The following is a 23,174-nucleotide window of genomic DNA, read 5'->3' as shown; positions in this document are numbered from 1 at the left end:
GACTTTTGAAAACATTGGAATTGGGCATAATAGGTCCTCTTTTAGCAAAACTGTCATTGTTTTACGTTGTATGCAGTTCCCTGAATCCCCCTCACCTGTGCTGACTCGTATGTGATGGTCTTGGTTTCAGTATGAACTAAGGGGACATCCTTGTCGGTGATAGTTCCTCTTACAGAGTTGGTGACATCTGAGATAGTGATTGTCTGGGTCTTTAGCAGAGGAGACTGCAGGGATCAGACAAAAAGCAACAAACTTTAAGTTGAAGTCACGGCAAGTTGTCACAAATGAACCATCAACCAACCAAGTGGAAATAGTGTGAACATCTTCACAGACTGCAAGCTCTGAAGACGAGGCGGGACTTCGAGGCGTGAGCTTACCAACATCTAATCATGGGAAATATGCACCAATCAGCCACCACTCTAAACATTGCCTAAAATTATTAGATTTCTTTTGTATGTTTAGTTTCTTTATGGCACACTAATATATACTCATGAACCAGTTTATTAGGTACACCTATTGAATGAACACATATTTCTGTTCCTCCAGTCTGATGTGAGCTGCTCAATGTTTCTCACATAAACATGATGATGATGATGATGATGATGATGTAGGCAAACTGATGAAGAAAGGTGATTAAAGTGGATCTGAGCCTCCTTGGTTGTTGGTCTGAGTATTTGAAAAACTGCTGATCTGCTGGATCTTGACACCAACCCTCACCAGGACGTCCAGAGAATGGGAACACAAGATCTGCAGTGACCAGCAGTTCTCGGACAAAAAGAGGTGACGGGAGTATTAACAGACTAGTTGGAGATGACATAAACAAAACAGGAAGTCAAACAACGTCTGGTTCCAACCTACGATGTGCAGATGAATGTCTGTGATGTTTTCCAACAGAGTGATGCTTGTAGCTGATAAAGACCACACTGCTATCATCTACGATCAAGAAACTGAGGCTACACTTCATCTATCTATCTCAATTTGTTTCACTCTCTACGAATACAACACCATACATTACAGGTGCAAAGATCCTGTTTTACAATTGACAGATTAAAAAACGGACACACTCAAATTTTTCCAACAATTGTTGCAGTAAATTTGGTGAAAAACAGATTTGTGCACCTCCAGAGCTTATCTGAGATTGAATGATTTCACAGCCCATCAGAGGAGAAGTAATTCTGTCCCATAGCCAATCTGGAGAAGGGATTTTGTTCCAGTCAACCAGAGGAGAGGAGCTTGTGTCTGTATTGAGGCTGAGAAGATGAGCTCCCGCTGCTTGGAATCTAAATCATCATTCACCATTGATTGACTCAGCAGCAGCAGTGACGATATTTCAGAAACTTTCAAGGTATGTTGTCTTTTTATCCACATTAATACATATACTCTAATCTGAATTCGCGAAATTTAGCATCCTGTCAAAACCATTTCTTTATTCCTCCGTTTTGCAAATCCTCACCCTGCTGTAGGGATTTTTACCTCACAAAGATCAGTAGGTACCATTTATGTTGTGTCTGGCTATTGATAATGACTAATAATTATCAAAGGTAGTTATTAATAATGTTATTGAAATGTAATCTTAATGTGTATCAGAACCTCGGAGCTCCACCTGTCTTAACATGAAATGATAGTCAATTCAGTTCTATCAGTCTCATAAGATATACTAAACAGTTCATCAGGAATTTGAATTAATAGTTAAATTAATTACAATTACCAGAATTAACAGTAAAGATTGTAGGATTTTAGAGTTCTTGACACAGAAGAGTCGACATTTCATTCACCTTTGTGCTCATTAATAACACAACAAGTATGATTCCAAACATTATATTTATTAACAATGAAAACAAATAAAACACAGATTCTAACTACCTATATACAGCTTGGTGTGTGTAGGTGTGTGTGTGGGGAGAGAGAAAGAGAGAGAGAGAGAAAGAGGTGGAGGGAGTGTGTGTGTGAGACGTGTGATGAACTACAAAACAAGATGGCGGATCACAAGAAACTCCATTCCAATGGAGGTTATCAGAGAGCAGGAAGTCTGTCCTGGGTCTCCACCATGTGCTGGAGAACAATGGAACATGGAAGCTAGTCTTTAGCGTCTGCTTCCTGTGTGTCTCTGCTAAAGGACCATTTCTAGAATGACTTGATGTGAATGAGATTTGTTTTGTAAAACGTCAGGAATCGTCAGATGGTGTTCAGTTACTGTGTGATGTTGTCTTTGATGTGATATGTGTAGGATTGTGAGTTAACTAGTTAGTAAAGCAAAGATTAGCATGCAGACCCTGTGTCTGTGGCAGAGCTAACGTTGATTTACAGGTTGATAACTGCTCCTAATATCATTATCTATAGAACTCAATCACTGTAACAGAACCAACACATCTTCATAAAGTTAAACAGTTCTATCATAGCATCAGGTTTAACTAATCTCAGGTAAAGCCCAGTTGTTGTTCCCACTTCCTTGAAGGAGTTCAGTTGTTGTCCTGCTGGAGGGAAGCTGGTGTCTTCTCCTGTAGTTAGCACCTCCTGCTAACTGTGGTTGCTGGTTCTGCAGGCTGAGGAGAAGAAGATGAAGTTGATGTTTCAGGAGTCCTTCTTTGCAGCTCCTGGTTGTTCCTTTTGTCCAGACTGAGGAGCTGGTCGCTCAGGTCTGTGATGGTTTTCCTGCTGGGTGAGGAAAACACAAAGAAGTTCTGTGAGGCGTCGTTTCCCTGGTCCGTCCTGGAGGAACTGCTTGGTTTTCCTGGTTGATGGGAGATCAGACTCTGGGTGCTGGTCTCTGGACCAGGGGAAGGTCTGACCCTCGTGGTGGGTCAGCAGAGGAGTTGAGGAGTGAAGGCCCTGGTTGCAGGCCTCTGGTGTTAGCTGGATGCTAACGCTGGGTGAGTGTTAGCTGGATGCTAACACTGGGTGAGTGTTAGCTGTATGCTAACGCTGGGTGAGTGTTAGCTGTATGCTAACGCTGGGTGAGTGTTAGCTGTATGCTAACGCTGGGTGAGTGTTAGCTGTATGCTAACGCTGGGTGAGTGTTAGCTGTATGCTAACGCTGGGTGAGTGTTAGCTGTATGCTAATGCTGGGTGAGTGTTCGCTGTATGCTAACACTGGGTGAGCTCCTCCAGCAACCTCCTCCTCCATTGAAGAACAGCAGCAAAAGCCTTCTGGAGAGAATCTCTCCAAATGTTTTGGTGAAGGTTGGGGGATTCGAAGGTGTGAAATCCTGAGAGCTTCACCCAATTGGTGACTGGCTGAGTGCATGGGGGAAGAGACTTTTGAGCAGAAAGCGGGGGAGGGTCTGTCGTGGCAAAAGGTCCTCCTGCTGTGAGTGATGCTCAGTCACATTCCTGAGTCAGAATTCACGTCATGATAGTTGTATCATAACAAATGAAAATTGTCTTATGAGATCCCGACACTGCTATGTGCAGTTGTTAGTTGTAGAGAAATCAGTTCGTAGTGCGGTGGATTATGTAGAAGTTACGAACTGTGTATTCTTGTAGTCTTGCCTGTCATAAACTGTTAAAGAGATTACAGGATGCCTGTGTTTCATGGTTGTGGTACGACAGAGGACAGCTGTGACCCCAGGTCAGATAGGCTCATGCAAGTTTAGATTTCAGGCAAGTCACGCAGAAGGAAGAGAGTTGGATTCATATAACGTATATTAGTGATGAGAAACCCGACTCCTCGAACGGACTCACGGGTTTTTGAGTCGTTCATCCAAGTGAACCGGTTGTCTGAGTCGTTTGATTCAGTTGCGCATGCGCACTATTTCCGCCACTCCAGGACCTGGAGGCTCAGCTGAACATGAACCAGGGGGAGAATCATGTATTCATAGTAACATGCCGAAACACTTCTGAGGAAAATAAACAATAAGTACACATTAGTTTTTAGTGATCCTGGTCTCCTTATTCTAGATTATGTGTGTTGTTTCTGAGGTTTAGTTGAAGCAGAAAATAAATTAGATAAATGATTAAACTGAATAAATACCTGGCATCCAGAATGGCAGATATACAGTATATATTAATGTATACATATGTTTTTATAGTTTTTTTTCTTCCAACATTCTGATTTTCTTTTTTTTACTAGTATCTAATAAATACTCTAATAATAAATAATGTTATGTTCATAGGGCAGAACTAATTATAGGGGACAATATTAAATGTAACACAATACACGCTACAGTGGTATTTTAACATTGTTTATTGTGTATTTGGCCATGTATTATTCATGTATTAATCTCTACAAGCTTTGTGAAACAAACAATGTATTATTTTTTTCTCCGCCGTCACTCTGAGATTTTCAGGTGAGGGAGGGGCGGAGCCTCACCGCTCATGAGGTGAACGACACAGCGGAAGTGCTACTGACCGATTCAGTGAACGACTCTTTCGAGTTTCGAGGGGAGTCGGTCATGTGAGCTGAACGATTGAAACGAGGCGAGTCAGTCATTCGTGCTGAACTTCACCTACAAGCTGACTCGAGTGTGCTGAAAGCCTCATGTGACTGTAAGGAGCCGGAAGCTGCTGTGCTTAGCGGCCCAGCTACAAGGAGGCTGTAGCAAAAATGACTCAGTGAACGAGTTAATGAACGTGAAAACTCGTGAGTCATCGTTCAGTAAAGTGACTCGCGGGTTTTGAACGATTCGTTCAAATTTGATCATCACTAACGTATATGCTGTTTTACAAGATAATGTGTTGTAGGTTATACAACAAGGTTCTATGAACATACTAGTCAATATCTATACTTGAAAGATGGCAAGATGGCAAATTGTTAATTACTCATATTCTCCTCTCTCTTCTCGAGAAATGGTGGGCAATGGTGGTTCAACCCAGGTGAGTGTCATATGGGTCATGGGACCTCAAACAAATTATCATGCTATTTGTTTTATTTTTATAAAATACATATATGACAAACTATTGCTTAGGACATTGTTTCCAATTTTCCAATCATTGTTATTACATTGGAATTTTAGAATTTTTTCCAAGTCTGCATGCTTTTGCGCTGCATAGCAAATGAGACCGAAGCAAGGACAAGAGCTGGCAATGCCTCTATGACAGGAGCGGTGACAGCACCAGGTACATTGGATGTGACAGGACCTGTGACAGCACCAGGTACACTGGATGTGACAGGAGCTGTGACAGCACCAGGTACACTGGATTCACAGGAGATGTGACAGCACCAGGTACACTGGATGTGACAGGAGCTCAAACTACACGGATTGGATCTGTGACTACAGCTGGCAGACCAGCATCTGTGCAACAAGACATGTAGAGGTAAGTGATTGTGCCTTGCATTGAATTGTAAGAAAGTCCGAGGTGACGGGCCAGACTAAAAGCAGTTCAAAACACCCCTACGGACAGACACCAAAAGAGAAGAGAGACATCGCCCGGTGAGGCGTCGCCGGAGCCCCACCCTGGAGCCAGGCCTTGTGGCTGGGCTCTTGCTCGCGGGACCCGGCCGGGCTCAGCCCGAAGGGACTACATGGGCCCCTCCTCCTCGTCCTCCTGTGAGCCCACCACCCACAGAGGCTGCCGTAGGGGTCGGGTGCAGTGTGGATTGGGTGGCAGTCGACGGCAGGGGCCTCGACGAACTGATCCCCAGACACAGAATCTGGTTTTCGGGACATGGAATGTGACCTCGCTGGGGGGGAAGGAGCCCGAGCTTGTAGGGGAGGTTGAGAGATACCCTCTAGATATAGTCGGGCTCACCTCCACTCACAGCTTGGACTCTGGAACCCAGCTCCTCCACAGGGGCTGGATACTCCACTTCTCTGGAGTTGCCTGCAGTGAGAGGCGGCGGGCCGGCGTGGGCTTGCTTATTGCCCCACAGCTCAGCCGCCATGTGTTGGAGTTCACCCCGGTGAACAAGACGGTCGCGTCCCTACGCCTTCGAGTAGAGCACAGATCTCTGACTGTTGTCTCGGCCTATGCACCGAACAGCAGTTCAGAGTACCCAACCTTCTTGGAGTCCCTGGGAGGGGTGCTGGATAGTGCTCCAACTGGGGACTCCATTGTTCTCCTGGGGGACTTCAACGCCCACGTGGGCAATGACAGTGAGACCTGGAAGGGGGTGATTGGGAGGAACGGCCTCCCCGATCTGAACCTGAGTGGTGTTCTGTTATTGGACTTCTGTGCCAGTCACAGCTTGTCCATAACGAACACCATGTTCAAGCACAGGGGTGTCCATAAGTGCACCTGGCACCAGGACACCCTAGGCCAGAGGTCAATGGTAGACTATGTGGTCGTGTCATCTGATCTCCGGTCACGTGTCTTGGACACTCGGGTAAAGAGAGGGGCAGAGCTGTCAACTGATCACCACCTGGTGGTGAGTTGGATGCGCTGGACCGGGAGGAGGCCGGAGAGACTCGGCAGGCCCAACCGTGTTGAGAGTCTGCGGGGAACGCTTGGCTGAGCCCTCTGTTTTCCACTCCCACCTCCAGGAGAGCTTCTCACAGATCCCGAGGGAGGCTGGAGACCTTGAGTCTGAGTGGACCATGTTCTCCAGTTCCATTGTCGAAGCTGCTGCTCGAAGCTGTGGCTACAGGGTCTCTGGCACCTGTCATGGCAGCAATCCCCAAACCCGGTGGTGGAAACCGGGAGTAAGGGATGCCGTCAAGCTGAAGAAGGAGCCCTATCCGGCACTGTTAGCTCATAGGACTCCCGAGGCAATCGACAGGTACCGGCAGGCCAAGCGAGCCGCAGCCCGGGCTGTGGTGGAGGCAAAAACTCGGGTCTGGGAGGAGTTCGGAGAGGCCATGGAGGAGGACTTTCGGTCGGCCTTGAGGATATTCTGGCAAACCGTCCGGCGCCTCAGGCGGGGGAAGCAGTTCTCCACCAACACTGTTTACAGTGGAAGTGGGGAGCTGTTGACCTCAACTGGGGATATCGTTGGGCGGTGGAAGGAATACTTCGAGGACCTCCTCAATCTCACCACCACGTCTTCCATTGAGGAAGCAGAGGCTGGGTTCTCAGAGGTGGACTCGTCCATTACCCAAGCTGAAGTCACCGAGGTAGTTGTGAAGCTCCTCGGTGGCAAGGCACCGGGAGTGGATGAGATTCACCCAGAGTTCCTTAAGTCTCTGGATGTGCAGGGACTATCATGGCTGACTCGTCTCTGCAACATCGCGTGGCGGGCGGGGACAGTACCTCTGGACTGGCAGACCGGGGTGGTGGTCCCTCTCTTCAAGAAGGGGGATCAGAGGGTGTGTTCCAACTACAGAGGGATCACACTCCTCAGCCTCCCTGGGAAAGTCTATTCCAGGGTACTGGAGAGGAGGGTCCGGCTGTTAGTTGAACCTCAGATCCAATAGCAACAAAGCGGTTTTCGTCCTGGTCGTGGAACACTGGACCAGCTCTATACCCTCTACCAGGTTCTCCTGATGGTGGAACACTGGACCAGCTCTATACTCTCCACCAGGTTCTCCTGATGGTGGAACACTGGACCAGCTCTAGACCCTCCACCAGGTTCTCCTGATGGTGGAACACTGGACCAGCTCTAGACCCTCCACCAGGTTCTCCTGATGGTGGAACACTGGACCAGCTCTATACCCTCCACCAGGTTCTCCTGATGGTGGAACACTGGACCAGCTCTATACCCTCCACCAGGTTCTCCTGATGGTGGAACACTGGACCAGCTCTATACCCTCCACCAGGTTCTCCTGATGGTGGAACACTGGACCAGCTCTATACCCTCCACCAGGTCCTTGAGGGTTCATGGGAGTTCGCCCAACCAGTCCACACGTGTTTTGTGGATCTGGAGAAGGCGTTCGACCGCGTCCCTTGGGATATCCTATGGGGGGTGCTCTGGGAGCATGGAGTACGGGGCCCTATGTTAAGGGCTGTTCGGTCCCTGTAAGCCCGGAGCAGGAGTTTGGTTCGCATTGCCGGCAGTAAGTCGGACCTGTTCCCAGTGCACGTTGGCCTCCAGCAGGACTGTCCTTTATCACCGGTTCTGTCACATTCCATCACATACATGGACAGAAATCTCTAGGCACAGCCAGGGGCCAAGATTGGGGACCGCAGGATTTCATCTCTGCTTTTTGCAGATCATGTGGTTCTGTGGCTTCATCAAACCTGGACCTTCAGTGTGCACTGACACGGTTCGCAGCCGAGTGTGAAGCAGCTGGGATGAGGATCAGCACCTCTAAATCCGAGGCCATGGTTCTCAACCGGAAAAAGGTGTCTTGCCCCCTCCAGGTCGGTGGAGTGCCCTTGTCCCAGGTGGAGGAGTTCAAGTATCTTGGGGTCTTGTTCACGAGTGGGGGAAAGATGGAGCGTGAGATCGACAGGCGGATCGGTGCAGCGTCTGCAGTTATGCGGACGTTGTATCGGTCCGTCGTGGTGAAGAAGGAGCTGAGCCAAAAGACCAAGCTCTCGATTTACCGGTCGATCTTCGTTCCTACCCTCACCTATGGTCATGAACTATGGGTCATGACCGAAAGAACCAGATCCCGGATACAAGCGGCTGAAATGAGCTTCCTCCGTAGGGTGGCTGGGCGTCACCCTTAGAGATAGGGTGAGGAGCTCAGTCACCCTTAGAGATAGGGTGAGGAGCTCAGTCACCCTTAGAGATAGGGGGAGGAGCTCAGTCACCCTTAGAGATAGGGGGAGGAGCTCAGAGATAGGGTGAGGAGCTCAGTCACCCTTAGAGATAGGGTGAGGAGCTCAGTCACCCTTAGAGATAGGTTGAGGAGCTCAGTCACCCTTAGAGATAGGGTGAGGAGCTCAGTCACCCTTAGAGATAGGGGGAGGAGCTCAGTCACCCTTAGAGATAGGGGGAGGAGCTCAGTCACCCTTAGAGATAGGGGGAGGAGGTCAGTCACCCTTAGAGATAGGGGGAGGAGGTCAGTCACCCTTAGAGATAGGGGGAGGAGCTCAGTCACCCTTAGAGATAGGGGGAGGAGCTCAGTCACCAGGGAGGAGCTCGGAGTAGAGCCGCTGCTCCTGCACATCGAGAGGAGCCAGCTGAGGTGGCTCAGGCATCTGTTTGAGATGCCCCCCCGGACGCCTCCCTAGGGAGGTGTTCCGGGCATGTCACTCCGGTAGGAGGCCTCGGGGCAGACCCAGGACACGCTGGAGGGACTATGTCTCTCTGGTAGGAGGCCTCGGGGCAGACCTAGGACACGCTGGAGGGACTATGTCTCTCTGGTAGGAGGCCTCGGGGCAGACCCAGGACACGCTGGAGGGACTATGTCTCTCTGGTAGGAGGCCTCAGGGCAGACCTAGGACACGGCTGGAGGGACTATGTCTCTTAGCTGGCCTAGGAACTTGCCTTCCACGGCAGCACAACTGTGATGCACGAGCAGCTGAAAAGGAGGCACGTTGTGGCTTGTGACGAAGATGAAGACCATTGTCTCGGTAAGCTAACTGGCTAGTTAGCTGCTAATATTAGCATAAACAAAGCGCTAACTTACTACTGAACTTAGCACACATATTTCATGTTTTTTTCTGTAACGTTACAACAGTCTGTGTTTGAATTGGAAATATGGTTGTTGGGCCCTGTGCATCCATAGTTCACTCATGTTCAGGAAGAAGGGGGGTGAACCATGTTTCTTTGAGGACAAAGAGACTGCATGGTCAGCCCTGGAAAATTCGCCATTGGTCATGTGACAAGTCACCACGGCGACACACACACTGCACCGCCCACGAACGGTGCTGAACAACCACATGCCACGAACACTAAGTGAGCTTTTGTCTGGGCAGCATTGTTAGATTAGCCTGAAGCTAACACATGCAATGTGTTTATTTTCTGTGTTTTTCTGATAAAGCCGCATCTGTTTGTGTACACACGTCGCTCCCGTCCGAAACCCAGGTTTCCACCTCAGACACCGAAGCTAACTTCCATCCCTGTGTGGAGAACCGAGTTTCGGACCCAAAACCTCGCCAGAACTTTTACTCCTCTATTTTCTCTCTCTTCACTAACCTGACCTTGTGAGCGCACATCCACCGTCCGCTCGTGGTATCTAATCTCAGTTAGATAAATACACACATAACCACATTTAGCATCCAAACCGCTAACTTGTGCCGCTAAACCACCTCCGCGCGACCACCAGATCACCTCATCCTGTTGGATGACGACCCAACTCGCTCATTATCCGGTGGACGTTCGAGGTCATTACACCCACTCACACTGACCCTCCAAGGTCCGCCGCCAACTGGTGGTCATCACACACACACACACACACACACACACACACTTTCTTTGTACATAGTGTTTAGTAGATTAGATGTCTTTGTTAGATGACATTTGTTACTTGATTGAGTTGGTTTAATAAATAATTTATGAATTATTGATGAATTAATGCATTTGTGTAAATAAACACCTGTTAGCTGAATTAATGGATTCCTGGTAATCATTGTGTATTTATTGTTGACAATTCACTGGTTTGTAACAGTCTGTGCACAAATCTCACACCTTCCTGTTACTTAAGATTGTTATGCTTTGCACAAGAATATGAACTAACTTAAATAACCTTTTGACAAACGAGACTGATATTTGTTATTAGCTATTTCCAGTTTAGCTGGTGGTGCCCCAATTTCATTATTATTTGATAAAAAAATTATTTATTCAAACTAATAATTTTTCATTAATAAATTATTTTTGATAATTTATTAACTTTTAAGTAATTACTCAATTACTTAGGAGTTGTTAATGAGTGAATGACAGCTTACTTACATTAATAATTTTAATATTTCATAAATTACTTCCAGTGATTTTATTACTTTCAGTAACCTATTACTTACAGTCTATGACTTATGCACACCTCAGCAAGCAAATGTCCTGACTGAACATGTTAATGACAGACATGAGACCCCTGTCCATGGTGGACGATAAAGGGTTTAAAGAGATGATTAAACAGTTAAACCCAAATTATCATGACAATTACCAACCAGGCATAATCTTCACTACCTTTAAGAAGGTCAGTCTCGCTTTCTCTCTCAATTTCATTTTGATTTATTGGCATAAATGTATTAAGACAGAGCAACAATAACACAGTAAAATAAATAAATGATTAAATTATTTAATAAACAAACAACATTCAAAGACATAAGAATTTAAAGATCATAGATCTCTCGCTCACACTCTGAATATGAAGGAAAATGTCTTCAGCATCAAAAATGCAATTATGACAGCAGGTCATCAAGACGTGGAGAACGGTACCACCGAACGTCAATATATTCATCATCAATTCTGCAAGAATCTAGCTTCATGCACAGCACGATGAACCTTGAAGACAGATGAGACCTGGTAACTAACAATAAATCATCAATGTTTCACCAATCTAATTTATTGTAATCTATCCTGGACAATATCAGTGTGGCTGCATGTTAACTCACACTTCAAAGCACAAGTTATAGACATGTTCTCCAAAACCCAATGAATCACTGATTACTATATAGCAGATCATTGATTCTTCTGTTAGTCCTGCTGTGGTACCAAGTTTGAGCAAACAAACACCAAATCAGCGACGAAAGCAGGTTTTCTGGAGCCGATATACAGAAAATGACCATTTAAAAGTCTCCATTCTTTGACGATGTGACACTGTGTGCTTTTCATGTCACCTCCTGTGCAGGTTTCACCTGACACCTTTACACAGACATGGACTGGATTCCAAATGCTGTTGCAGTGATTGGGCTCGTTGAGTTCAACAGGTTCAACAAGTTCCCCTCAACCGGACTCTGAGAGCCGTTTCCCACATTTTTGTAAATCAAAGATGGAATTACATTTCGTTAAGTAGCTTGAATTACTTCGACTCTCCTTATCTTGATTGACAAACGTCAGTAGGGTAACGAAGCTCAGAATTTGCCAGCAGAGCTGCGTCATTTTAAAAAGCAAACCATTGTGCAGATGGGAAGCTTTGAAGAGAGTGAGTCTCTATGCAGGAGCATTCTGCAGATGCAGTGTTGTTCTTACCGCTGGTTGGGGCTGGCCGTTGATGCTGGTCGTGCGGAATGGCGAGTTGGTGGACAGACGCTTGTCCCATTCACTGGGCTGTGGCTCTGGGACCGACTCCATGAAACTCCTCTTCAGCTCGCTGATGCTCGTGTGGTGACGCATGATCTCAGTTTGGGTTTTATCCAAGTCCTTCAAGAGGAGCAGAACAGTGAGAGGACGGCAGAGTGAAGGTGAAGGGTACACAGAGAAGGGAACAAAGACGACAGATAACTAAGAAAGATGTAAAGGAAAAATGGGAAAAAGTGAAAGCTTCTGAAACAATAAAGCTGAAGGGGTTAATGGATGAATGACATAAATCAGTCCCATCTAAAAAGTCTCAAACGCGAAACACATAAATCAAGAAACACCCAATTATAATATTTAATGTTTCAAAAACTACCAAATAGCCAAAAATCGAAGGTTTTTCTGAGGCAAATTAAGAACTTCCACCTAACTGTGGTACACTTATTGATTCCGTTCATTGTTTGTTTGCAGAAATAAGAATATCAAAGCATGTCTCAAATTAAAGTTTCTGAGATTTAATTGACTCTTCCAATGTGCCATGCTCAAGTTCTGCTGCAGTTTGCAGAAGAGTTTTTATGAAAACTTATTCTGGAGCCATGATAATCTTTCATTGTTACGTTATCCTGTCCCAGAGACGGCAGAGCATCACGCTGTGTGATACTCCCGTTCATCGGCTCCACGCCTTTATCAAAGTATTTATGTTGGACTTATTTATTGAAGTATATCTATCTCTTATTGTATTTTATTTGTTTCTTGTTTTCAAAAGATTGAGTGCAGCACAACAGTTTGTTTTTTACTACTACATTACAAGATATTTTTATATATTTTACAGGAGAGTCTGTTTTGTAAACATGTTCAATAAATGCTGTTCCAAAGTCAAAGACATAATCGTGTAAATAATCGTGATTTCAATAGTGCCCAAAATAATCACAATTATGATTTTTTTCCCATAATCGGGCAGCCCTACATAAGCATCCCAGTTTCAACAGAGCTTTTGAGAGCATCACTGTTATAAAAAAAAAAAAAAAAGACACTTTCATAAGATATTCAGCTCAGACCCTTAAAGCTCCGTTTCAACACTGTCCTGGTATTTCTTACAGTATTGAACAGTATTGAGATGCTTCCTGAACTTAATCAGGACCATGAAACCAAAGTAGAAACCCTACAGCACGGCGGAGGTGTGGTGAGGCTGTGGGCTGGCTCTGGTACTGGGGTATCAAGGAATTATGACATTTAAAGCAAATGAAGGTGTGAAGAAGAAACATGTCAGCCAGTGGATTTGAGGAGAAGATTGGAAAAACTTGGGGAGGACAGGCCCCGTGTAGACGACAACAGAACAAGGGGTGTATCCGCAAACTTCCTTCACTGTTGGGGGGGTTCGTTTACACCACACCCCTGTGCAGATGCACTGTATCTGTAAAGTTTTTAATCGGCTCCCAACGTGGAAAGACTCTTTCACGGTCGCTGTTCCTTCCTGCAGAGACGGCTGGAGGCTACAGAGCCTGTCACTGCACATAGTCACCTCCCCCCTCCCTCCTGCTCATCCACTTGCAAACAAACATGCAGTGGTTTGACTCACTGGTATTCTAGTTTTATCCTCCATATCAGTAGTTTACAGTTGAGACTCTCCCCTGATAGCATCCGATGCCTCATCAGTCCATGCGGATGTCAAGTTCTCTCCACTTTCTTCATGTTTAAACCGTATTCTTTTCTGCACACGTCTGTGTAGTTTCATTACAAAATCAAGCAACAGCGCCCTCCCGTGGCCCGGCAGACCAACTACATCACTGTCTCGGTGTCGGCTGCAGTGGAAACTCACACTGGAAGAGTGTCAAAGGCGGTGAAAGGAGCTTCTACCGGGGATGGATTTCAAGCCTTTTCATTTTACTGCATGTATGGATGCCATTAATTAATTCTGTTAATTCATAAACCTTAATGTGTATGACTGTTCAACATTAAACAACAGTTGAAGCCATGGAGCTCAGGAGAGCTGCAGATTAGTCTTCGTGGAGCTTTTGTGATGAAGTTGCTATTCAGCACTGCGAGGACAGTGATCCAGACTGAATGAGTTCACAGACACATAACGATGGTGCACACATGAGGAGTGGAGAGTTTCAGATGTGCTGATTGCTTCAGAAGAACGTACATGACTGGAAAACATGTTTGTTTTGTTAGCATTGGTGCAAAATGCACCAGAGCAGGAGGAGCAGCTTCGGGGATTTTAAACATACTTTCACAGCTCTGCTTTCTGACAGGGATGCTGGCTTTTGGTGCATGTTTCTTGTGTGTATATTTGTGACCTGCATCAGACACATTTCTTTCTGTGTGGGATGGAGTGAACCTGTGTTAATGTGCTGCAAACCCTGATGTAGGAAGACATGAATCTGCCTGATACTGCAAGTTCCCCAATCATATAGAGTTCCTCACATGAAAATGACATGAAAAATAATAGAAAACTACTTGCATGAGAGTCAGAGAGGAAAAGAGTGCATGCAAACCCTTTAGGGCTGAGCTAGAACACAAGGCATAACACAAAGAGAAACACATGGATGTGTTAAAGCCAAACAAAACTATCACAATGTTCATGCAAGCACAAAGACTGGATAAAAACAAGCACAACAGATACAAACCTCCAACATTAAATTGCTATGTCTGATATAAATAGTTTCACCCTCAAGTTTCTTAGATCTCTTCTGTGGAAAATTAGAAAGGAAGAGCTGATTGTAAAGAAGCACAATTGATTTGAACATTTCATAAATCATAAAACTGAACACATGGGTGTGAATTATAAAATAAAAAAAAAAAAAAAAAAGATAAAATGTTTGCAGAAACAAAGCGTGACAGTAGTTCTTTTCACTTTTCAGAAGAAAAGCCCGGCTGCATTAGGTTGAGTGTGAGTGAGAGAAGGCAGCAGAGGACACCACATGCACGTCTGCATGATTATGAATTTATGGTAATCGCTCTCCTCAAAAGCTGACATATCATATCACAAATTTAAACAACTGAGAATGTTTTTGTACTGAAAACAACACAAAAAATCTGATTTGATCATGATCAATTTGACCAAAAAGCATCTGACCAAACCAAGAAAGTTGTGTAACGCTGAAAGAAAAGGGGCTGGTTAAAGAAAAGGTCAGGAGGAATGACCCCAACAGGCACAAACACGTCCTTCCTCAGATTGAACGATTGAACTTAATAACAGTTATTTTACCGTTTATTAAAATTGAATTTTACATTACATTCATCTGGCACAGAATAATGGAACACAGACATAATTTCAGGAAAGTAGTAAGTTACCACTGAAAAATAGCATTAATTTGTTTGGTTTATCTCATTAAATAAAATCACACAAACCACGTGTAGTTTTTTTTACAGCATCGTATAAATTATAATACAAATATGATCACATTCTATAGATTCAGTTATGTTTTGAAAATCAAAGAGAGACATTATTTAAGTGTATTTTTGGTCAAATACACAACTGTAGTTTTAAGAGCCATGACGCAACATCAACTTCTTTTCTGGTCCGTTGTTAATAAGAATATCAATCTGTAACATTGACATTGCAACTGCATAAAAAATAGGTTTGTTACGGAGCCCCCGAAGGGACGTGGAGAAAAAGAAGGAAGAGGGAAAAGAAAAAAGAAAAAAGAAAAGCTATCTTGAGATCTCGCAAAACAATATTGTTATATATGCGCATTGTGATTCTAGATGGCCTCAGTTTGTCCTTTCAGGGACACCGTACCCCCCACTGTTGTAGAGAAAAGCTAAAGCTAATGGAGGACACCCACCCCTACGAGAGTTTTATTTTGAAATCTGCCTAAAATATTAAGTCATTCAAGCAGTGCTTAGCGAAAGGACAATGCTTTTGCATAGATAGTTTTTTTTCTTCTCCATGTCCCGTCGGGGGTTCCGTAGTTTGTTGAGAAAGCTGAAGGAATGCACGTGGAAATGGAAAAAGTATGTATCATATACACAAATGGAATGGACACCATGCTAATTAATTGTGCATTAGTTGCTCGAAAAGATATCAAATAAACCTAAAGCCACAATCTATCGTACGATATTGCCATTTCAACCAAAAACAGAAGGGATGCCCGCCATGTTTACTCTTCCTGTCGGGAGTAACTCGGCAGTCATGTGACCTGAAATTTCCTTGCAGAAATGAACATACCCATGTTGTGTTTTGGGAGCTTTTTGTGCAATTTTGTTAAGTCTACGATGAGATGTTTAAGGTTGGACACACGCAGGTATTATGCAGTTTGCAGTGAGACGCCGTTAGTTCCAGCAGTGACGGACTGAATCAAAGCTTGCAGAGGAAAGTGATGGCTGACAGGACGTTTGTGGACAGAGCACGCACAGGGTGAGAAACTAGACGCAAGCAGTGAAACATGGCAGTGTTAGTGAAGGAGCTCTTGAGGTGTGAAGGATGTGAGGTGGCTAACCTTCCTCACTCGAGCCACGTCTGTCTTTTTGTCCTGAAGAGCGAGCTGTTCCCACCACAGGAAACACAAGGTCACGTCTCAGGCACAGAACAACACTGACACAACAACAGTTCACACAGGGCACTTTCTCAATCACTTCTGTACTTCTTGACACGTCTCCATTTAGAATAAAGCAGCTTTCCCTCTTAACGCTATATGGGAAAGTTACAACACGTCTTCTTATTCCTTCTTAACTAACAACTGTAAACATGTGAGGATCATAGAATATTACATTACATCTCCACATAGGAGTTGCTGTCATGTTGTAAAAGATATCTTCCTCTCCGGTGACATCATAGCTGCTTAATATTGTTCATCAGAGATGCTATTCATTCTGTCCTTCCAGAACCAAGCTTGTTGGTACCTGGTGAAGCTGCCGTGACATGGATTTGTTTTAAAGGTACATTTAACTAGATGTCTAAAGCTGAACTCGGTGTTTGCCAAACTGGTCTTGGAGCTGTTCCCACATGCACTGTGAGCATGCATGAAGCAGACAGACAGACAGACCTGGCTTTTCCTGTCTCTCTCCCCGTTGGTGACGTGTCCAGAAGGGAAGCGCCTTCGCTCTTTCCTGGACACTGTCTGCAGCACACATGAACTCAAAACAGGCTCTACAATCACATCATCATTCCCGCTGCTGCTCATGGTTCTGTGCTCATTTTCTCCCAGCAGGTTTATAGAAAGTTTACGTTTTGGTGAAGATCATTTCAGTGGTGTTATTGTCGCTGCTCCCTTGATAACCGAGTGAAAATAGAAAGAGTAGAGTGTTTCTCCCTACCTTGACCTCTGGAGTGAGCCCTGGCTTGGGGCTGTGGCTCTTGGTGGCCGGAGAAGCCGGCTGACCTTCAGCCTTCAGCTCCGCCTTCCTGTGAGCAGAGCGGTGGCTTTTGGGTGTGGAGCTGCCGTGGCGGTCCGAACAGTGCAGGCTGGCGAGCAGCGGCGAGGGCGTGGCCTCCCCGGGAGACACTGGAGACATGATGGGGGCGCTGACCGGGCGACTGGACCGATTGTCGGGGGTGGACGCCATGGCTGACGACGGAGGACAGACGAGGGCTTTACTGAACAACCTTGTCACTCAGTTGAACGTTACAAAACTCAAACTGGCAAACAAGCAGTGCTGTAAAACCTGGCTGAAAGTCACGCTCGAGTAAAAGATACTTTGCTTGAAATCTACTTAGGTCAAAGTAAAAGTCACCCATTAAATAATCACTTGAGTAAAAGCCTTAAAGTAGGTCATATGAAACACACTTAAGTATCAAAAGCAAGAGACAAAGAGACAAAACAGCTAGAAACATTTTTTTCTCTCACAGGCTTTATTCAGCTCAATTCTCCCTCCCTCCCTCCCTCCCTCCCTCCATCCCATCTTGTTCCCTCCCTCCCTCCATCCCATCTTGTTCCCTCCCTCCCTCCATCCCATCTTGTTCCCTCCCTCCCTCCATCCCATCTTGTTCCCTCCCTCCTTCCTGAATGTCTTATATCAATGATTTAACAAAATGTTCACATCTCCAATATTATAGAAAACAAATTGAAATGGTTCAAAAAGTGATTCATTTTCTGACTCGTCCAGGATTAAATCTTTACTGCAGACCAACGTCGGCCTGTTCCTCCATGTCCAGTACTGAAGGGCCTGGTCCTCCATGTCCAGTACTGAAGAACCTGTTCCTCCATGTCCAGTACTGAAGGACCTGTTCCTCCATGTCCAGTACTGAAGGACCTGTTCCTCCATGTCCAGTACTGAAGAACCTGTTCCTCCATGTCCAGTACTGAAGGACCTGTTCCTCCATGTCCAGTACTGAAGAACCTGTTCCTCCATGTCCAGTACTGAAGAACCTGTTCCTCCATGTCCAGTACTGAAGGACCTGTTCCTCCATGTCCAGTACTGAAGGACCTGTTCCTCCATGTCCAGTACTGAAGGACCTGTTCCTCCATGTCCAGTACTGAAGAACCTGTTCCTCCATGTCCAGTACTGAAGGACCTGTTCCTCCATGTCCAGTACTGAAGGACCTGTTCCTCCATGTCCAGTACTGAAGAACCTGTTCCTCCATGTCCAGTACTGAAGAACCTGTTCCTCCATGTCCAGTACTGAAGGACCTGTTCCTCTATGTCCAGTACTGAAGAACCTGTTCCTCCATGTCCAGTACTGAAGGACCTGTTCCTCCATGTCCAGTACTGAAGGACCTGTTCCTCCATGTCCAGTACTGAAGGACCTGTTCCTCCATGTCCAGTACTGAAGAACCTGTTCCTCCATGTCCAGTACTGAAGAACCTGTTCCTCCATGTCCAGTACTGAAGAACCTGTTCCTCCATGTCCAGTACTGAAGAACCTGTTCCTCCATGTCCAGTACTGAAGAACCTGTTCCTCCATGTCCAGTACTGAAGAACCTGTTCCTCCATGTCCAGTACTGAAGGGCCTGTTCCTCCATGTCCAGTACTGAAGAACCTGTTCCTCCATGTCCAGTACTGAAGAACCTGTTCCTCCATGTCCAGTACTGAAGAACCTGTTCCTCCATGTCCACTACTGAAGAACCTGTTCCTGTTCCTCCATGTCCAGTACTGAAGGACCTGTTCCTCCATGTCCAGTACTGAAGGACCTGTTCCTCCATGTCCAGTACTGAAGAACCTGTTCCTCCATGTCCAGTACTGAAGAACCTGTTCCTCCATGTCCAGTACTGAAGAACCTGTTCCTCCATGTCCAGTACTGAAGAACCTGTTCCTCCATGTCCAGTACTGAAGAACCTGTTCCTCCATGTCCAGTACTGAAGAACCTGTTCCTCCATGTCCAGTACTGAAGGGCCTGTTCCTCCATGTCCAGTACTGAAGAACCTGTTCCTCCATGTCCAGTACTGAAGAACCTGTTCCTCCATGTCCAGTACTGAAGAACCTGTTCCTCCATGTCCAGTACTGAAGAACCTGTTCCTCCATGTCCACTACTGAAGAACCTGTTCCTGTTCCTCCATGTCCAGTACTGAAGGACCTGTTCCTCCATGTCCAGTACTGAAGGACCTGTTCCTCCATGTCCAGTACTGAAGAACCTGTTCCTCCATGTCCAGTACTGAAGAACCTGTTCCTCCATGTCCAGTACTGAAGAACCTGTTCCTCCATGTCCAGTACTGAAGAACCTGTTCCTCCATGTCCACTACTGAAGAACCTGTTCCTGTTCCTCCATGTCCAGTACTGAAGGACCTGTTCCTCCATGTCCAGTACTGAAGGACCTGTTCCTCCATGTCCAGTACTGAAGAACCTGGTCCTCCATGTCCAGTACTGAAGAACCTGGTCCTCCATGTCCAGTACTGAAGGACCTGTTCCTCCATGTCCAGTACTGAAGGACCTGTTCCTCCATGTCCAGTACTGAAGGACCTGTTCCTCCATGTCCAGTACTGAAGGACCTGTTCCTCCATGTCCAGTACTGAAGGACCTGGTCCTCCATGTCCAGTACTGAAGAACCTGGTCCTCCATGTCCAGTACTGAAGAACCTGGTCCTCCATGTCCAGTACTGAAGGACCTGTTCCTCCATGTCCAGTACTGAAGGACCTGTTCCTCCATGTCCAGTACTGAAGAACCTGTTCCTCCATGTCCAGTACTGAAGGACCTGTTCCTGTTCCTCCATGTCCAGTACTGAAGGACCTGTTCCTCCATGTCCAGTACTGAAGAACCTGTTCCTCCATGTCCAGTACTGAAGGACCTGTTCCTGTTCCTCCATGTCCAGTACTGAAGGACCTGTTCCTCTATGTCCAGTACTGAAGGACCTGTTCCTCCATGTCCAGTACTGAAGAACCTGTTCCTCCATGTCCAGTACTGAAGAACCTGTTCCTCCATGTCCAGTACTGAAGACCCTGTTCCTCCATGTCCAGTACTGAAGGACCTGTTCCTCCATGTCCAGTACTGAAGAACCTGTTCCTCCATGTCCAGTACTGAAGGACCTGTTCCTGTTCCTCCATGTCCAGTACTGAAGGACCTGTTCCTCTATGTCCAGTACTGAAGGACCTGTTCCTCCATGTCCAGTACTGAAGAACCTGTTCCTCCATGTCCAGTACTGAAGGACCTGTTCCTCCATGTCCAGTACTGAAGAACCTGTTCCTTCATGTCCAGTACTGAAGGGCCTGTTCCTTCATGTCCAGTACTGAAGGACCTGTTCCTCCATGTCCAGTACTGAAGGACCTGTTCCTCCATGTCCAGTACTGAAGGACCTGTTCCTCCATGTCCAGTACTGAAGAACCTGTTCCTCCATGTCCAGTACTGAAGGACCTGTTCCTCCATGTCCAGTACTGAAGAACCTGTTCCTTCATGTCCAGTACTGAAGAACCTGTTCCTTCATGTCCAGTACTGAAGGGCCTGTTCCTCCATGTCCAGTACTGAAGGACCTGTTCCTCCATGTCCAGTACTGAAGGGCCTGTTCCTCCATGTCCAGTACTGAAGAACCTGTTCCTCCATGTCCAGTACTGAAGGACCTGTTCCTCCAAGTCCAGTACTGAAGGACCTGTTCCTCCAAGTCCAGTACTGAAGGACCTGTTCCTCCAAGTCCAGTACTGAAGGACCTGTTCCTCCATGTCCAGTACTGAAGAACCTGTTCCTCCATGTCCAGTACTGAAGGGCCTGTTCCTCCATGTCCAGTACTGAAGGGCCTGTTCCTCCATGTCCAGTACTGAAGGGCCTGTTCCTCCATGTCCAGTACTGAAGGGCCTGCTCCTCCATGTCCAGTGCTGAAGGGCCTGTTCCTGCTCCCCCCATACACACAGTCTGGATACTCCAAACGTGATGAGACAATTATATTCACATTTTGTTTGTGTATCGAGTAACGACAGTGTCCAGTATAAATGTAGCAGAGTAAAAACAAAAGTATCAATTAATATAAAACCTCAAGTAAAAGGAGTCACGTGGCACAGGAGCTGCTGCTTTCCGACATTGAATGTTGCACACTACTCATAGCGTGGGGCTTCCATTCCATGCAGTTCTCCTTCAACGGTACTGTGTAGGAACCTCTGCCTTTCCCCCCAAGGAAAGTAAGGAATCTCGTGGTGTAATGGCCACCTCCAGGCCCCTCCAGGCACTCCAGGCCCCTCCAGGAACCTCCAGGCACCTCCAGGCCCTCCACATGGGGATGAGCATGAAGCAACATCTCCTAACCTGGCATATTGTTTACCGAAGTTGTCAAAATGAGCTATCGATGAGATATCAAAGTGTAGCTATCGATGTGCTATCCTCCCAGTGATCAATTTCATTTTGTAATAAATTCAGTTACATATCTGGCTACAAAATAAATGCTAGTACATCTGAAGCAATACCCCTGGGAAATAATTAAACATTACAGATGTCCAGGAGAACTTTCCCAACAGAGACCGAGCTCTGGCTCCTCAGACCTCGGAGAGCTCCAAAAACTAAATTCTGTCCCAATCTGTCCCTCAGTCCAAAGAGCCTTGAAGAACCTGCCCTCGTCTCTGTTTGGCTCATTGAGATGAACGTGCTCCCTCCACTCTTCTACCAGCTGCTAATGCTTCCTTTATCACAGAAAACAAACTGAGACTGAGAAAAGACTTTTCTCAAATGGATTTGGCAAGGCAGAAATCCAAGCAGGGGCTTAAGATGTAGTGCAATTCCCTGCAGACATGGACGGTCTTTCTTTGCCTAATATGCTAGTTTAGAACTGGGCCTGTCATGCACCCAACCTCTTCTTTTGATTACAATCATACATGAAGAAAGAGGCCTATGTTGATTCTTGGGCTTGTCACAGTCATTCCCCCTGTAGCTTAGTCTCAAATGAAGCCAATACAATCAATCCAGAATTAAAGCGCAATATTATTTGCAAGAGCTTAAGGGTATGGCGTGATATAGCGACATACCTCGGAAGGACCTTCTTTCTCCTATAATCCAAAATCCTGACTTTCCTGCAGCGGTGGGCTCATCCACATTCCTCTTGTTGAGGGACAAGGGAATTCATGTAATTGGAATTTATTGAAAGATAATAACTTGTCTTTCCAACCACTGCAGGATACTTTCAATATTCCCCAAGACAATTACTTGGTGTCTCTACAGACGAGGCATTTTGTGGCTTCACAGATCACTTCCTTTGCAGAAGTCTCTTCCAGCGATGCTGAGAGGTTTCTTCTGAAGTGTAGAAACAAAACATTATCTTATGCACTTCTTGGCTCTTCTATTACATTTCGTGGACCAGACAGCTCTCATAAATGGGAAAAAGACTTAAACAATCAATATACTGAGAATATACTGACTGTGAACCGCGTCACTGCACTCTGAAGGTCCAGTCTAGTCTAGTTTTTGCTTTTGTAAATTAATCTCTCTAACTATTGTTGGGCCACTCAACCTCATGGAAGGGGGGAGGGGGGACCACGTTTTGAGAACAAAGAGACCACATGTTCAGAAGTGGAAAAATTTGCCATTGGTCATGTGACACCCCCCCCCCTTTTTCAAGGTGCAACACTGGAGGCCAACAGCAGAGGAGCCCAAGAGCTCCCTCACCAGCTGGAATGTCCTTCAGGATTGGTCCATATGGCCCTGGGCACAGCGGAAACCCGGAACCAAAACAAGAGGTATAAAAACCCGACGAAGGTAACCTCTGCCTCTTCCAAGTCGAAAGTGCGTCGAGAAGGACACACCTCTTCGCACGGAGAGAAAGTACTGCATGTGTTAACGCTGACCGGCCCGGAGCTTCTTCACCTCGCTGGACGAGCCGAGAACCACCGTGGAATTACTTTTGTTTTTCTTTTTTTTTCCTTTTTTCTCTTCTTCACCGGATCC

At 45.9% G+C, this 23,174-nt stretch overlaps 1 protein-coding gene across 1 annotated transcript in view; it reads right to left on the bottom strand.

The window, feature by feature from the left end:
- Positions 1-23,174, bottom strand: part of epb41a (erythrocyte membrane protein band 4.1a) — a gene marked incomplete at both ends in the record, with an annotated part of 80,461 nt that overhangs the window by 14,691 nt on the left and 42,596 nt on the right. The window contains 6 exons of the mRNA XM_080516462.1: positions 96-224; positions 11,894-12,064; positions 14,569-14,631; positions 16,384-16,428; positions 16,930-17,004; positions 17,201-17,451. Of these exons, the coding sequence (XP_080372588.1) occupies positions 96-224; positions 11,894-12,064; positions 14,569-14,631; positions 16,384-16,428; positions 16,930-17,004; positions 17,201-17,451 (734 nt within the window). The remainder of the gene's footprint in view (positions 1-95; positions 225-11,893; positions 12,065-14,568; positions 14,632-16,383; positions 16,429-16,929; positions 17,005-17,200; positions 17,452-23,174) is intronic.

The sequence above is a fragment of the Blennius ocellaris genome (genome assembly GCF_963422515.1).
Source record: "Blennius ocellaris genome assembly, chromosome: 20".
NCBI classification, from domain to species: Eukaryota; Metazoa; Chordata; class Actinopteri; order Blenniiformes; family Blenniidae; genus Blennius; species Blennius ocellaris.
This window is presented reverse-complemented; position numbering and strand designations above follow the sequence as displayed.